The sequence below is a fragment of the Cyprinus carpio genome, chromosome B11 (genome assembly GCF_018340385.1).
Source record: "Cyprinus carpio isolate SPL01 chromosome B11, ASM1834038v1, whole genome shotgun sequence".
Classification (NCBI taxonomy): Eukaryota; Metazoa; Chordata; class Actinopteri; order Cypriniformes; family Cyprinidae; genus Cyprinus; species Cyprinus carpio.
The window spans coordinates 5,640,239-5,657,650 of NC_056607.1; the positions used below are offsets into that span (position 1 = coordinate 5,640,239).

Consider the following 17,412-nt stretch of genomic DNA (forward strand, 5'->3'; position numbering starts at 1 on the left):
TGGTGTGTTCTAAAATAAGGAGAGAAAAAAAGCAAAAAAGAAACAAGAGTGTCTGAATGCACTGAATGTAAAGGACACTTTATGACAACATAAATCTATCCATCCATTCTTGTTCCATTTAGGGTCATGTAGATAAACAGTCACTTTTCACCAAAATCTACTGTCTGGCTCTTCTGGTATGGTCCCTAGAGTGTGTTAGCCCTTAAGCATCAGTGAAGCTGGGAATACTGGATGTCTGCCCAGAACATCAACCCCTCAGAGACTCCACATCTCCATAACCCTGCTGCCTGCCTTTCAAAAGTCCTTGAAGCCTCAGAGGCACAAAGAGGCAGGGAAGGGCAAAGCACTGACAGTTTGCTGGATAAATGTCTAGTGCATGATGGAGTACTGAATATTACTGCTGTAGAATGAAGTTCACGACGCCTCAATGTCTGACATGGAAGATTACAGATGAACTGAACTGAAGGAGAACAAGTCCAGTATCTCCTGTGGCCTTCTGAACAATCATGTATGATGACGGATCAGATTCACACAACCGGCAAGAGCTGTGACTCACCTCATCCGAAATCATCTGAAGTGAATCTGCCCGTGCTGAAAGCTGCACATGTGCTGACTGAACTACTGAAACCAAGACTCTCACTGCACTGAAAACAATGACAGCATTCAAAATCTAACCAGTTTATATTGCCATAATTCCTGCTAATAAATAGACCACCAGGGCTAGAAAATAAATAAATAGTTCAGCCAAAATTAAAATTTACCAAAACCAGGCTTTATTTGTTCTCTGGATGAATGTCCTGGTAAAAATATCACAAAAGCAGTCCAAAAAGTCTTTTGAAGCTATAAGATATATAGACTAAAATTCTTTATCTCGTGATTCAATTGCAACTGGCTGATTCAGTCAGCCATTAGGGCCTTTTGCACCGCAGGAACCTTTTCAAAGTACCAGAACTAATTGTGGAACTACCACTGTTCTATATTATAGATCAGTGGGAACTACCCACTTTTGGGCGTTTTCGCACCGCCGGAACTGGGTTCAATTTTAGTACTGGACTGCCTTTTTTGAGAACCAAATTAGCTCCTACTCCAAAACAGGGTCTAACCAGCACAACTGGTACTACCCGTGATGTAAGTATACATTGATTGGCCAAATGCATACGAAAACGCCCTCACTGTAGCACATGTAGCACTGCCAGTTGTCGTTAGAGATTCTTAGTTCTCATTTCTGTTCTTTCATTTGCTTTACGTATATGTCGACATTCCATGTCCGTTATTGTGAAACCCTCGAGACATAACAAAAACACAGCTCCGATCACAGCGTCCTCCATCCTCCTGTTGTTACGTTGTTCTTCTTTGTTTCCGTTGTTGAACGCTGCGCACAAATGACATCGCTGGCGACCAGCCTACGTCACGTCCTAGAACACACTCTCTGTGTGAATGCAACCCTTTAAATGGTACTGGGAAATAGTTTGTGCAAAATCATCCCAGTATTGTACATTTAGTTCTGGAACTAAAGCGGTGCGAAAGCCCCTACTGAAATAAAATAACGGTCCAGTTGGTAAATTAATGAGATTATTTATTTTTATTTATGTATTTATTTATTTTAATAGGGTCAACCGTTTCATAGAAAGCACAAAAAGATGGACATGGCTACTTTACTCTCATGAATGCTTCAAGAAGATTTGAATAACAAATAATTAAATTTCAGTCTGTTCATCACACATAGTTATTTTATAATCCTGAGAACATTTGAACAGTTAGTTTGAACCATTTTATGTGATTGTAAGCCCTTTAGTTCCCATTCACCGCAATTATATGGAAAAGAGCAACTAGAACATTCTCCAAAGTTTCTCATATTTGGTTCCACAGAATGAATACAGAAAGTAGAAAAATACAGGTTTGTTTGTAGACATCTTCACTTGCTCTTTTTAAATCACTCAAAACGCATCTTTATTCCTTGTCTTTTTAACAATAAGTTGCACATACAGTACAACAAAGACTGAGTACGATTTACAAGATTATGATTTAAATTTTCATGTTTAATGCAATGTGTTACTTGCCATTTCTTTGTAATTGTTAGTGAAAATAGTTTCTATACCATTCTTCCCCCAGTTCACGTAGTTAGAAAATTTTATTAATTTACATGACTTTTCCCAGCTGCAAATCACATTTAAAAAAGCAAACAAAAAAAAAAGGTTGTTGAGAGCGTAAATTAAAATGAGAAATACTTAGATTTGTAGTTGTTTGGGATTTAAACTCTTTTTTTTAAGTCATCTTGAGGTCCCTTTGGAGTTTGGAAGTTTGCTGAAGCCATGGTTGAGAATCAATGTTTTAATTCTGTTCTGTTCTCTGTGACACTTAATAACTAAAATAAACATCTGCAAACAATAATTAGCTTGTTTATTTATTGCAAAAGAACCAGTTGCCTTTGAAAAAAGAGTGAGTCTGCTGATGACTGTTATGATTAATAACAATGACTACTAAATGACTGTACTCTGATCTCAGATAACAAGATAAAATCTTAAGTATCAATGACTCCATTTAATTTTTCTGTAGCTTATTAATGTGCACATGCATCATACACGCAAATATGCGGCAGAAGGGTGCGTCCTTCAAAACGCACCCCATTATTTTACTGTAGTTCATCCTATTTCCAATTACAACTATTGTGATAATTCATGTTGCAGAGACAGATGACCACAGCCTTCATGAATCATGTAAATGCAGTGTCTCTGCATTAATAATCATGATACTTGGCGTGTAGAGCGCAACGCCCCCTTCATGAATTCATCTGAACATCATCACTGCATTCGGATTCATGTGACGCTTTTGCATTAAAAACGACCGATTAATCTCATTTAAATGACTAAGCACAGCATCCACCAACATCTGTAACACAATTATACATCAGATCAGCCATACTGAGCTACTCCGTGTCCTTAAAAAGCCCTCATTCATTCAACTGGTCCCTGAAGAACACGGCGATGCTCTCATAACCTAGAAAGATGCCGAGCGATGTCCCAAAATGCTGCCTGTGTAGCCAGCCAGCTCACTATGTAGTGTCTACATGTTTTAAGACAATATTGTTACAGCCTACATTAAACAGACACAAAGCCCGACCTGATTTGAGACTCGTCGTGTTTTAAAATTAAACCAGATCCACAATCATGCATCCCGTTTGATCTCTCACAATAAACCATAAACACATCAGCGGCGAATCTGAGCGTTCACATGCAAACAGGCGCCAGCTGTGTTCTCACCTGAATCGGGGTGAATCTTTAATACATTCCTCAAAATCCACCGTCATTTTTGCTGTTATTCCGTCTTTCAGTTAAAAATTTTGCAAAGCATTGCCGGTGGCTGTAATACGCCAAATTGTGAAGCGCGATTGTATCTCTCTCCCCGGTGAACCAGTGACACACTGCTACAGATCTGTGAGGATCAGTTTCAGCGCTGCGCGAGCTAAGGGACCGTCAACAAACATGCGGCAGAACAATATAAGGGAGCGTCCTCCAAAATGCATCCCATATATATTTTACTGTAGTTCATCACATACACCAAACCTCAGTGTAGATTTGGAATATTTGATGTTGGTGTGTGTGTTTATTTCAATTATTTTTATTTCTATACACACACACACACACACACACACACACACAAACAGTATATACTTTATTCAATATTATTAATATTATTCAAAATACATGTATATACATTTATATTCTTATATGTATATTATATATAAATATGTTTAATATATAAACAACATATTTTTCTTAAAAATATACATGCATGTGTTTTTAATTATATATACATAATAGCCTATATATACACAGTACACACACACATATTATGTAAATATTTTTTCTTTTGGGGGGGGGGGGGGATTAATCGCGATTAATCGTTTAACAGCAATATATATCATTTGAATATTTAATTAATACTAATATTGAATATTTAATTAATAAAAAACGTAATCCTTTTCTACTAAATATTATTTTTTAGAATTTTTGTGTTCAAGACTGTTGAAAAATCTTCTATAAAAATTTAAAATAGGCTATTCTACTAGCAATGCAATTACAACAATAAATCAACAATAGTTTGCTTCTGCATTCCACAAAACTGACATTTCATATCACAATTTTTATAAAAATATTTATTTATTCATTCATTCATTCATTCATTCATTCATTCATTCATTCAATGTTTTAAAGGGACACTCCATCCCAAAATAAACATTTTGTCATTAATCACTTACCCCCATGTCATTCCAAACCCATAAAAGCTTTGTTCGTCTTTGGAACAAAATTTAAGATATTTTGGATGAAAACCGGGAGGCTTGAGACTGTCCCATAGACTGCCAAATAAGTAACACTGTCAAGGTACAGGATAGTATGAAAAGCATCATCAGAATACTCCATCTGCCATCAGTGATTCAACCACAACATTATGAAGTGATGAGAATACTTTTTGTACGCGAATAAAACAAAAATAATGACTTTATTCAACAATTCCTCTCCTCTGTGTCACTCCAAATCAGCGTAGCACCATTTTGGCAAATTTTTGTGGCGCAGCTGACACAGAAGAGCGTACTCTGCCTGCGTACTGCTCAGATTCCCCAAAATGACACTGTTATTTACTTGGCAGTCTATGGGACAGTCTCAAGCCTCACGGTTTTCATCCAAAATATCTTAAATTGTGTTCCGAAGACGAACGAAGTTTTTACGAGTTTGGAACGACATGGGGGTAAGTGAATAATGACAAAATTTTCATTTTGGGATGGAGTATCCCTTTAACAGTGTACCTAGAAGAGCTTTGAGTTTGGTCCGCCTCTTGCGTCGATGCTGACGTCACGTCTCTCTCTGCTCCCGCGATTGTGGAAATGGATTTTTTGAACTGTTTTTGTCGTCCTCCGATACTGCCTTAAATCTTCCAACACATAGAAAATGATTATTTTCAAACCAAACCAAACATTGCATACATATTATTACTCTTTGCAAAGTAAACCGATCTAAAGGCTGAAATGATATATGTTTTGAATAGCTTGACATTTAAATGGCTTTTTTTTAAAACAGGCATCGCTTTGGCTTCTAAATGTCAGACAGCGGTGGGGTTTCACGCACATGGCTGTAATATGTGTTGAACATGACTGGTGTTGTGTGTTTTACAGTATTATTTATTAGTTATGTCCAACATCTGATTAATCTTTTTTATTGACTTCCGTAGGATACATCCGCTACTGCTTTTCCAATCCCGTTAACGCCTCGTACTGACAAACATTAAGCGAATAGATCAGAAAGCATGCATAAATCCTCCGCCCGTTATTTAATCTTTCTCCAATATGCAGGGACCAAATATAGGTGTGTCTCTATGACAACCACACTCACGCTTTCTTCTATTGATCTGCTATAGCAGCACATTAATGCGGTAAATATCTGCTTGTCTTTCTCTGCCGTGATGAAAGCACCAGCAGCTCAAGCTGTAGGCAGTGGGGAATCATTTAGAGGTCACTCTCTGCCTGACGATTCAAAGCAATTGCTGTGTGTTTAAAACAGCCTCAGATAGTTTTTCCATATGCAAATATTTGGCTGTTTCGCTAAGAAAATGTAATTTTTTTTTTTTTTTTTTTTTGACACAAAAATCAAACCACTGCATGTGGTTGTTGTTCCAGTTCTCTATTTCACTCATCTGCATTCAAATCCTCTCACTGTTGCTTGCCTCAAAACATCTGCCATCCTCTCCAACACAACGTCTGTTCATTAAATTGCATTTCTTTTGGAAATGGAATATAAATATACTGCGGTACAATCCTTTTGTGTGATGCCTTTCTGTTGGCAAGACAGACAGTTGTTGTTGCATGGTTTGGATGGTCTCTACTTTTGCCAAATATTTTAGTTAACCCAAGTAAAGCCTGATACATGAAATAAAAGTGATTTAAAAAAGAAATTAAACAGTCTATGTATATTTAAAATAATAATAATAATAACATACATACATACATACATACATACATATATATATATATATATATATATATATAATATATATATGTACAATACAATATATATACACACACACACATCAGGCTTTAATGACACATATATTATGGAATAGGAGAATATTTTCCTATATACAGAGAGAAAATCAAAGATAATATGCAGTTCTGATTTGCTTGTAATGTAAATCAGTGAGATATTTTTTAACAGACTACTTAAATAAAATGTCATTATATCTCCCAATAATATTTCTTTGTTAGGTGACATATACAGTACATGTTTTGTTTTATAAGCAAAGGCTTGTTTTAATCGTGGGAGAAAAACATATAATCAGTGCAATACAGTGATGATTGAAAGATCTCAGAAGGCTAATGTATCCTATTTGATGCTCACATTTTAACTAAATATTTCTAAATAATGATGTATATAAGATAACTGAAGTTGCTTCAGTCCAGATAGTGTTCATCTATATCAATATAAAAGTTATTCTTATGCTTACTTTATAAAATAAAATCAGTATGCATTTAATACAATGCATATAGAAGGTTATGTATAACAGTTTTTTATAGCAAAGTTGATCATTTAGAGGCTTTGGAAATTAATGTATATAATATGATACAGTAGGCTTTGTAGGGTTAAGAATGATTGCCCAAAGTCAAGTTGTATTTTATTCAAAGGTTATATTTTTATATCTCTCTAAGCCAGAAATATATATATGTATAATGTCATGATGTGATCAGAGCTGTCCTGCAGATGGAAATTCTACAAGACATTTATGTCAAAGATGCTGAGTAGAGGTTTTGTTTAATATAAAACCACCGCAAACTGAGTATTGTCAATAAAATGTAAAGGGAAACCATGTTCCCCTTGAACAAAACTCCACTAACAGTCTCTGATTTCTTTTTTTTATTCCCACACATTATCAGTGTTATAATTATGTAAATTACAGTTGACTTAGTTTTTAATGTCCATTTACAGAAGCACACTCATAATATGTGTGTGCTAGCATGCCTTTTATTACAATATTACAGTAATGATGAAAGGGTTTTAGAAGAGACTTAAAACCTCTGATAAAGTTTCAGTTATGAAATATTCATATGTGATATGATCTCTCTTTATATGTTCAGTTAAATGTCTGAAAACATCTGGGATTTAGAATCTTATTTAAACCCGGAAATAATGTTTTAAAGGAATAGTTTAATCAAAAATGAAAATTTGCTGAAAAGATTCTCGGAAATTCAGCATTACTTCACTCAAGTGAATGGGTGCCGTCAGAACGAGAGTCCAAACAGCTGAAAAAAACACAAGTAATCCACACCACTCCAGTCCATCATCTTGTGGAAGTCTTGTGAAGTGATAAGCTGTGTGCTTGTAAGAAACAAATCCATCACTGAGGTGTTTAACTTTAAATCGGTCAAAATGCCAGTGCACAATCCATAATAACTCTTCCTCCAGTGAAAAGGTCCATTGGTGAGCAAGTGATGTCATGCTAAATTTCTCCAAATCTGTTCCAATGAATAAACAAACTGATCTTTTATGGTCGAGGGTGAGTAAATTTCCAGCAAATTTTCATTTTGGGTGAACTACTCCTTTAAGAAATCTAAAACAGTAAAAGCATGATGTTTTAAATGAATGAGAAAAATGAATACAATTTTGCAAATTTGGGACATCAAGCATGTGAACTCCTCTGTACATATGGTCAGGTTTTCTGCTTCCATTCAATCCCACAAGGTGGCTTTTGGAATATTCGAATCATGCTGGATTCCAGGATACTCAGGTTTGTTTTTTGTGTGTAGAGTGCTGTGCAGAAACTAAAGCCGGTGTATGAGGTGTCAGTGGTCATCTCCAGTAGAACAGACACTGGTGTGCACGCCTTGTGTAACTCTGCACTTGTAGATATCCAGCGGAGAGGAAACAAGCCACCGCTGCCAGAGCAAGACCTGGTCTATGCCTTACACTTCTACTTGAAAGCAGAACCATAAGGTGGAAGTCTTTTAAGGGATTTAATAAGCTGAATGCTTTTTTTTTTTTTTTTTTTTTTACAAATAAAATATTGTAAATATTTAAGAAATTAAGAAATGAATACCTTTTTTCAGTAAGGATGCATTAAATTGATCAAAAGTGAAAATAAAAACCTTTGCATTCTTACAAATAAATAATATTTGATAAAATCCTGTTCTTATGAATTTATGTTTTTAGCACTGATAATAATTAAAATGTTTCTTGAGCACCAAATCAGCATATTAGGATGATTTCTGAATGTTCATTCCAATGGAATTCTTAAGGAAACGAAAAACCGGAGACTATATATATATATTATAACACGCCAAAATAGAAAATGTGACATCAGGTTATAAGGGAGAAATAAGGCATTACCCTCTCAAAGGTTTTCTTTTAACAAGCTTTCAGACAATGCCATACTCTGTGTCATATCACAGAGGTCAGAACAGGGCTAATTCACATCTACTGCAGTTTTTGGAGGTTGCGTAGTTGTGAAAGATCAGGGCCAGTTCTCTGAAAATTCAGTCCCCTGAAGGGATCCCCAGTCGCTGTTGTGCAAGGGACATAATGCTCCAGGGGGACCTTCCTTGTATTAAACTGCTTTTACGAAGTCACCTTGACACATCCTCTGTAGTGAGGTTAACCTGTGATGTGCTTATATGTTGCTTTGCTGTTAGTGACCAACTTAAACCCTTAAAAGAAAATGATTTGGTAGCACTTTATTATAGAAATTATTTTTTATTATAATTTAATATTTCCGGAACTATACCATTCAAAAGTTTGGGGTCAGTACGATTTATTAGTATTAGTATTATTTTAAATGTAACACAGCAACAAATCACTGAAGTGACATTAAAATTGTTTACATTTTTAGAAAAATGTATAAAAGACCATAAAAGAAAATTAACCAATCCCAACTTTGAACAGTAGTGAATGATAATATGTTAATGTGTAATTCAAACTGATAAATTAGGCTCAAAGACGACTTCCCATTTTGGTGTCTGCCTCAAATTAAATTTACAAAAGTGATTTAATATACATAGAAATTGAAAATTGAAAAGCTGTATTAATCTTTAATTGTTTGGGATGCTTGAAAACCCATTTTCATCTCTGACCCATTATTTAAAAAAAAAAAAAAAAAAAAATTCTAATAGATATATTACAAGCAATTCAATTCTCCACTTAATATTAATATTTTTTTGTTTGCTATTTGACTCCGAATTGTGTAAGAACATGTTCATCTTACACAGATACCTGGGATTTCTTGCAGGATGAAAAAAAATAAAAAATAAAAAAAATAATGTATTAACAGCTTTAGTTCTGTTTTCATTTAACATTTGCCTTATATGTCACAATAACTTGTATATTGAAGGCACACAGCTCTGTGTGTTTTGTTCCATGTTTCTGCTGGTAAATCATTAATACCCACAGACAGACTCCTCTGGGAGCCCGAGCATGTCTTCTTCTTTATCTGGTGTTGTGAGTGCTGAGCAGAGGAGCAAACTGCAGGAAATTAGACCTAAAATGCCCCAGCAACCCTGCAGAGATGCTGTCAGAGTATAATGGTGCTTTTAGCTGGAGATGTGTTCTGGCAGCTGTGCTCTTTTCTGTCTGGCTTTCCTATGTTTAGAACTCACTGACCACTGAGACTGCATCCTCACTGACACATAATGACCACTGATGAAAAATAGTATAATTTAGGGAGATCTGATTGTTTGTGAAAGTCTCAAGTTCACTAAGGCAAATTAAAGTGGCTATTTTCTATTTGAATGTATTTTGAATCTATATCTATCTATCTAGAATGTTTTTTTTTTTTTTTATTGTTTTAAAAAACTTTTTTTTTGTTTTCTTTTTTATTTTAATAGTCAATCTCCCATCTGTGGTCTGTTCTTTATAAAAGTTATTTTCTGTTATCATAATAAAAGCATTTGACTCTCGTGGCCTCATCACAGTAAGTGCATTGGATTTGAACATGACTTGCGCGACTTCTGAACTTGATCACCTTTTGTGACACTATAATTAAACGTACCATTTTTAATATGCTCGTATAATATCCGTATTGTGCCTCTCATGAATGATGATGAAGCCCCCTGTCATGCGCTTCAGGGAGCTCTCATGGGACTGTATTGCATAAATGTTTAATGAGAAAATTGAGGCACTATGTTATTTAATCGATAAAGACCACCATTCCAGCAGCTGACAGTGTTTGGAGCAGGATCTAGTAAAACCTAACAGATTTTGCACATGTTGTATGTTTATTCAACTTATTATTATAATTATATTTATTTAAATAGTATTTCACATTGTAAACATGATATTGAATATGTAAACTAGATTTGAATGCATTCTGAAGAAAATCCGAAACTCACTGCTCTGATGCTAAGGTGTTGCTACAGGTCTGTAGAAGTGGTTTGATTCCATCTTTAACGTCTATAGCAGTAGTTCACAACCTGGGGACCGAGACTGACTAGAGGCCCTCAGCACACTTCCAAGGGAGGCACAGAAAGGCTTAAAATCTGAAATCATATTTTTATTTGTTCCTTTACCACCTAACAACAATCACTGTGTACTGTGCTATGGATATACTACAGGGGATTTGAAGTGTGACTTCTAGTGTTTGAAATGTCTTCTAATGAATATAATATAAATTTACACTTTTATGTGTATTTTTATATGTAAACAAATGTATATACATATTTGTCAAGCACTATGTATTTTATAGAATAAAAAATTATATTTTTGATATAAAACTAAAACCTTTTTTTATCATTGGTTAATAAAAAAGTAAACCATGATGAATTTTTTTTTTAAAAGATAGAATTAAATTAATAATAGTTATTTTTGTAATTGTTTAAATAATTGCAGTTATATTAAAATGTAGGATTTATAAAATATTGCAATTATACTGTGATCAGGGCTTGACGCTTACCTTTTTCCCAAGGAGCACATGTATTCTAAGTTGAAAAATTTAGGAGCACATTTAAAAAAAAATTAATTTAATTTAATTTTTCAAATTATGTGTTTTAGCTTAATAAGGGGATATATTGACATTTACAAACACAATTATTTTATTTATCAGAATACAGAAAGTACACAAGATTTTTAAATAATTTGCTTTAGATTCTATTCAATAGGCTAATTATGTAATTATTTATAGTCCTATTCTATGTACATTAGGTATGTGACAGTATCAAATTTTCACAATAGTCGTTGAAGCTTTTATCATGGTATATGGTTTTATCACAATGTATAATTTAGTAAGTAAAAAAAAAGTGTTGTCCTCCTAACAGGTTAAATAATTTTATTAAAGATATTTTACAAAAGAAAGACAAAATGCATTAAATAATATTAGCAGCCACAACTTTTGATTTTATGATGTATTATTAAAAGTTTAAATGAACATGAACTAAGATTAATAAATGCAGTCAATGTTATTTCATGTTAACTAATGCAGTTTACTAATGTAAATAGAACCTGTTAAGTGTTACCAAACAATAGTAACGAATCAGTCAATATATATAGGTAGGCCATTGTAACACTACGCTGCCAGAAGGAACATGGAGCCGAGGATAATCGGAAAAGTCATTATTAATCCAACACAGTGGCAAATCCAACATGGAAAACAGGAGGAAGACACACGTACATTACTGGTAGACCCAACAAAACTGAACAGAAAGGACTGGGACTTATAAAAGACAGGATAATGAGAAACAGACAGGTGCAGGGAATCAGCTAATAATCAACTAAACAAGGACAGGAAACAGACCAAATAAGGCAAAACAGGAACTGAAACACATGACAACAGGTCCAATCCTGACATTTCGCTCCCCTCCTGGAAGGTGCGTCTTCGCACCTTAGGCAACAACAGGAGGAGGCGTGAGTGGGAACTTGGGAGGAGGCTCCGGTGGAGGACGGACCCCGGGGAGGGGGCTGGCAGACAGAGACCACGGAGGAAGGAGCCAGGGAGGAGACAGGAGGAGCTTGGAGCAGGAGGAGCCCAGCAGGACCCAGGCCACAGCCATAACAGCGGCCCAAGGTGGAGGCGACGGTGGGAGGAGCCATGGAGGAATGGCCACCGACTCCAGGGGGCTGACCAATGGCGGCGGAGCAGGTGGAGGAGGAGCCCGAGGCAGAGACAGAGAGCCAACAAGCCAGGGGTGTGATGATATTACAATATTTGTAATTATTTTAAAATATATCTATGATATTGTAGCAGAAGTAACATAAACATCTTTTGGGGCCTTTGACAAAAGGAGGCTTTGAAGTAGATAAGTTTACTATTGAAAATTTTGGCTAAAATCATTAAATGGTTTCAGCAGTGCATCAAAATTTCCTTTCCTTGAATATGTTGTGTTGAAGAGATGAATGAACACATTTCCATGTTGCTCTTGTGTTCTGTCCTCAACCACGAGTATAAACCAGATTTGTTTGTTATGATATCAAGCTGCATTTCAGTGATGAGCGACTAATGTTTTTCTTACATGGAAACCAGTGTTTTGATATTTCCTCCAGTGTCTTGATTACTCTGGACTAACTTGAACCTTTTTGGGAGTAAATGGGAGGGCAAATTTGCAAAACAAACATATGTACATTACCAGATTTGAATCAGTGTCTGCCATTCTGTCTCATTTCCCAGAATCACCAGGGCTTACAGTGTCCACACTTCCACACACTCTACAGGACTGTATCACGCACATATGTGAAGCGCTTTGCTTTGGGTCTCAGACATCACACAGAAATGCCAGTAATGAAGAGGGACCTATGCTGGGCGTTACGAGACATGTGAGTGCCGCCCCCGCTCTTCCGCACATGCTCTAAAACCGCATCACTACACACATGTCATGGAGGCTAAATCCTCACGACTCTGATTCACAGCGGAAGAAGCCGCACATGAATTATACACACTCACAAACAAGAGCCATCATAAGGGCAAGCAAATAATTAGCGCTTATCTAGGCCAACACTGAATCCAAAGAACTCAGATGAGGAAAGTATGCATTGTAAGAGCAGCGCATGCCTCAGATGTCTTTTTTGAAGCAGAGGAACGTTGGAGTGAGAGGGTGACGTGTGAACATTAATGCTATTTTTTCCACTCTCTTCATTTTTAGCCGGAAAGTAGGCCAAGATAAGCTTGGGGCTCGTAGTGACGCAGAACAACACCCACAGTCGTCTTATGTCTGCTTCATGCACACACATTCCAGCTGCTTTTCCATCTCATTCAGAATCTATGCACAGAAACTGGATTAGTTCCTTTAAAATATATGTTTATAGAGGCTCATCTGAACGTTCCTTGACCTGTGTGGCTTTATGTCTTCATTTATTTCTTCTGAGATTTTTTCACTATAATCGAAGTCTGCTAGACTGAAAGGAATAGTTCACCCAAAAATGAATCATGATTTACTCAACCTCAAAACTGTTCCAAACTTGTAAGAGTTTATGTCTTCTACTGAACACAAAAGAAGATATTTTGAAGAATGCTGGTGACCAAACAGTTGCTGGTAGCCACTGGCTTCCATAGAATGGAAAAAATACTATGGAAGTCAGTGGGGACCAACATTCTTCAAAATATCTTCTTTTGTGGTCAGCAGAAAGATAATTCATACGTTTGGAACAACTTGAGGGTGAATAAATACTGACAGAATTTTGGTGAACTATTCCTTGAATTTCAAATTAATATTCTCTGAAAATCTTGCCCATGATTGTATTTATTTTACTCAATATACTCATATAATCAGATTAATTGGCCTGGTCGATGTAATGGTCATTCACAAATCAATAATATATTTCAGAGTTACCAAAATGAAATTAATGCAGTTTATCCCACAATTTGCTAGATTTAATTCTGTCATTTGTTTAAAGCATTTTATTTCATGTTGAGGGATTCATTGAGCAAATGTGGAGCATATAAATAGCCTTTGATTTCCTAGATTGATATATGCCGGAGCTTGTCCAATCTGTGATTAATGGATCAGCAATTACAACATGCTGTCAATAGTTGCTAATATAAATTCCTTCTCCAGCCATAAACCCTCTCGGCCATTAATAACCCTAATTATGACTTCATATAGTAAGCCTTATGTTCTTCAACCACTAGTCATTACCAGCAAATATTGTGTATTTACATTTGAAATGCAAACACACAGTATGAAAGGCGAAGCGGCTTTATAGCACAGTGGATGACCGGTCTTTGAGGCTGGTGTTTCATCAGTCGTCTCTTCAGTTAGGCATGTGCAATGAGACTGTTGCTAGGCAACAGATGTTGGACTAAAGCATGATGTTGACAAAAGCGGGCTGCTCATTCAGTCTGTCCTGAGCAGCTTGTCAGACGAGGTGTAGAGTGGCTGTTTTTGTACTGTCCACATCAGCGTTCAGAAACTACTGAAAGAAATGAATGCTTTTATTCAGCAAGGATGCATTAATTGATCAAAAGTCACAGTCAAGACATTTATAATGTTACAAAAGATTTCTTTTTGGAATAAATGCTGTTCTCTTGAACTTTTCAAAAGAATCAAATCAAAGAATCTAAGAATCCTGAAATGAATATATCGTGGGTTTTTATCATTGATAATTGAGAAAATTGTTTCACACTAATCTCAAGATCTGCAGGGGACTGACTGCATTTATCATCCACACACACACACGTCACTGTCTGCATTGTTTCTTCATCAGAACAGATTTGGAGAAATGTAGTATTAAATAATTTTGGTTGTAGTATTACAAAAAGCTATGGTTTAAAGTTAAAAACATGTTATTTATAACAGCTTTTCGCTTTACAAGACGTTAACTGATGCACGGAAGCAGTGTGTATTACTTGTGGATTATTGTGATGTTTTTATCAGCTGTTTGGACTCTCATTCTCACGGCACCCATTCACTGCAGTGATGTAATGCTGAATTTCTCCAAATCTGTTCTAAAGAAGAAACAAACTCCTCTACATCTTGGTTGGCCTGAGGATGAGTAAATTATCAGAAGATGTTAATTTTTGGGTGAACAGTTTTTTTTTTAAGTTATGCAGTTAACCTATACTTGTATAGGTTGCTATAGAAGTATTTAAATTAATGCCATATTCCTCTAAATCATAATGAACTGAGTGGACATCACACCAGAAACATCATGAATATGCCCACATGTAGTACGGAGAAGAATTAATTACTAAATGGAAAAGCTTAGATGTCCAGGTGCACCTGTTTAGAAAATGCATATTATTATGAGTTAGATATGAAATGTTTGTTCAGTCACTTAGTTAATGAGATCAGATATTCCTCCACAATAGAGTGATGTTCATTAAAAGGATTGGTTATATGGAGAGAGAAAAAAAGTTAATGAGGTAACCCTAGATTTTATTGTTAGTGAAAAAGGATATGCTTGTATAAAGGGTCAAGGCGTTGCTAGTTAGCGTTAGCTTAACTTATGTTAGGATTTATGACAACGCTACTGTAGTTTCTCAGATTGAACTACCCTAGTGAAAAATAACAAATACATTTGTTTCATGTTAAGTAGACTTCAAATACATTTACATATGTATGTACTTAATAGAAAAATAATCTGCGACTACTTTTACTAAACAGGTATACTTTAAGTCTGATAAATTTGAACAACTAATTTTGTACTTAATGCAGTTTAATTGTGTGGAAATAGTGCTGAAGTCCAACTAAAGATATACTGAAGTATTTGATTGTGCTAAAGTGGAACTTTTGCAAGTTTAATTCAGGTACTCTTTAAATTTCTTGCATTTAAAGACTGATATTATTCAAAGATCATGCAATCCTCATCAATAGTGGCATTAAAACACATTTTAGGCTTAATATTAAGAAATTACATAGTAATAATATATATATATATATGAAAAATGTAAAAATAATTTTAGACATTTATTTTTTTATTTTTTTAAAGTCCTTTTTAGTCATCACACTACTGAAAAAATCATGGATATTTTACAAATATTTTTGAAATCACATTTTAGATTTGCATACTATTTCACATATGATTTTTTTAAAAGTAATGCAGTACAGTAAGCAGTGCACTATTATTCTGTTCTGCACCTAGTCTTTATTCTGGAAGCGCAGCTTTATATTTTAGACTCATGTGCTTCCTCTGAGGTTTTCCTTGCGTTGGTGTTGAATGCTTATCTCTCTTCATGTAACACACTCTGGCTGTTTGTTCATTCAAAGCCGTGATTAAATGAGAGCCAGACGATCTCATTTAGCGTCTCTGTGAAGTCAGTCCAAACAAATCTCATCGTGAATTAGGCAGAAATAATACGCTGAGTGAAGGAGACAACCCAAAAGAGGTCAGGCCTTAACTCTTCACCCATGGATCTCTGCACACATGGAATTTTGTTAATGTTTGGAGGCTTAATTTTTGTTTATTTTCTTTCAGAGATATTCAGTTCTGGGAGCTCCCTTTTAAAAGTAGGTATTTTTTTATACAGACAGGTAAGTACTGGCTTTGTTTCCTTATGAATAGAATATTTATGTTGCATTATAGGATGTCTGCCTCCTAGTGTTAAATGTGTGAATCAGCACTATTTCATTTCAGTAGATTAGCCTTTGATGGTAACAGTAATAATCATGTAATCAAAACACATGTTTGTGCTCACAGGTGTGGAGGATGACTGGGGCGCTGGTTGCTGTTGGTCAGATACAGAAGCTGCTAGAAGCACAAGATTCACTGGCCCTCCCACAAAACCTGATGGCCCCAGCCCACGGCCTGTTTCTGACCCATGTACAGTACAGAGATACAGGTAAGAAATGTTCACAATATCGCTATACTCATTATATGTGTATGTAAATTGTAAATGTACAATCACAGCACACTACACAGAACAACATGGCTCAAAATGCAATATCCTTGATCTGAGCCTCCATGTCATTGAATTGGATTAAAAACGCAAAATGGTACGAACTGGACTGCACTTGCTGAATTAAACTTTTAAAATAATAAGCTCATGTGATGAGTGTAGAATACTACTGCGATTTGTTACATTATGCATGCTGTCTCATTATTAAATAGCAAGTAATATACAGTGCAGTACACAGTATGTTCTATCAGCCATACACTAGAATTATCCATTCCTCCACAAGATCATGCATTTTAAAGAAGTCACTATGTAAAGTACATCAGTTTTAAATATGGTTTATATATATTTTTTCCTTATAGATCTTGGGGCTTGTATGCTGGCTGAAAAGTAATATAATTATTTCAATTATTATTGACATTTAAGAAACAGAGATTTCACAATATATATTGTAAATATGTTTAAAAATGTATTAAAGTCTTATTTTTATCCGTTGTCTCCAACACTCCGACAACCATATCTGTCTCCCTTAAAAGATTCAGATCATCAAACAAATTTTAATATTACACAAAGATAATGCGAGTAAATACAAAATCATTTGTATTTCTTGATTCAACA

At 35.3% G+C, this 17,412-nt stretch overlaps 1 protein-coding gene and 1 long non-coding RNA gene across 2 annotated transcripts in view; one reads left to right on the forward strand and one right to left on the reverse strand.

The window, feature by feature from the left end:
* The window catches only part of LOC109086139 (arf-GAP with coiled-coil, ANK repeat and PH domain-containing protein 3-like), a 77,741-nt gene extending 74,264 nt beyond the window's left edge, over positions 1–3,477 (reverse strand). Inside the window, exon 1 of the mRNA XM_042733656.1 lies at positions 3,261–3,477. Coding sequence (XP_042589590.1) covers positions 3,261–3,307 — 47 coding nt within the window. The 5' untranslated portion in view covers positions 3,308–3,477. The remainder of the gene's footprint in view (positions 1–3,260) is intronic.
* A 12,636-nt stretch (positions 3,478–16,113) lies between these two features.
* LOC122138814 lies at positions 16,114–16,817 on the forward strand. The gene is made up of 3 exons (XR_006155810.1): positions 16,114–16,287; positions 16,377–16,432; positions 16,599–16,817. It is a non-coding gene; the product is annotated as an uncharacterized LOC122138814 (long non-coding RNA).
* Positions 16,818–17,412: the final 595 nt, after the last annotated feature.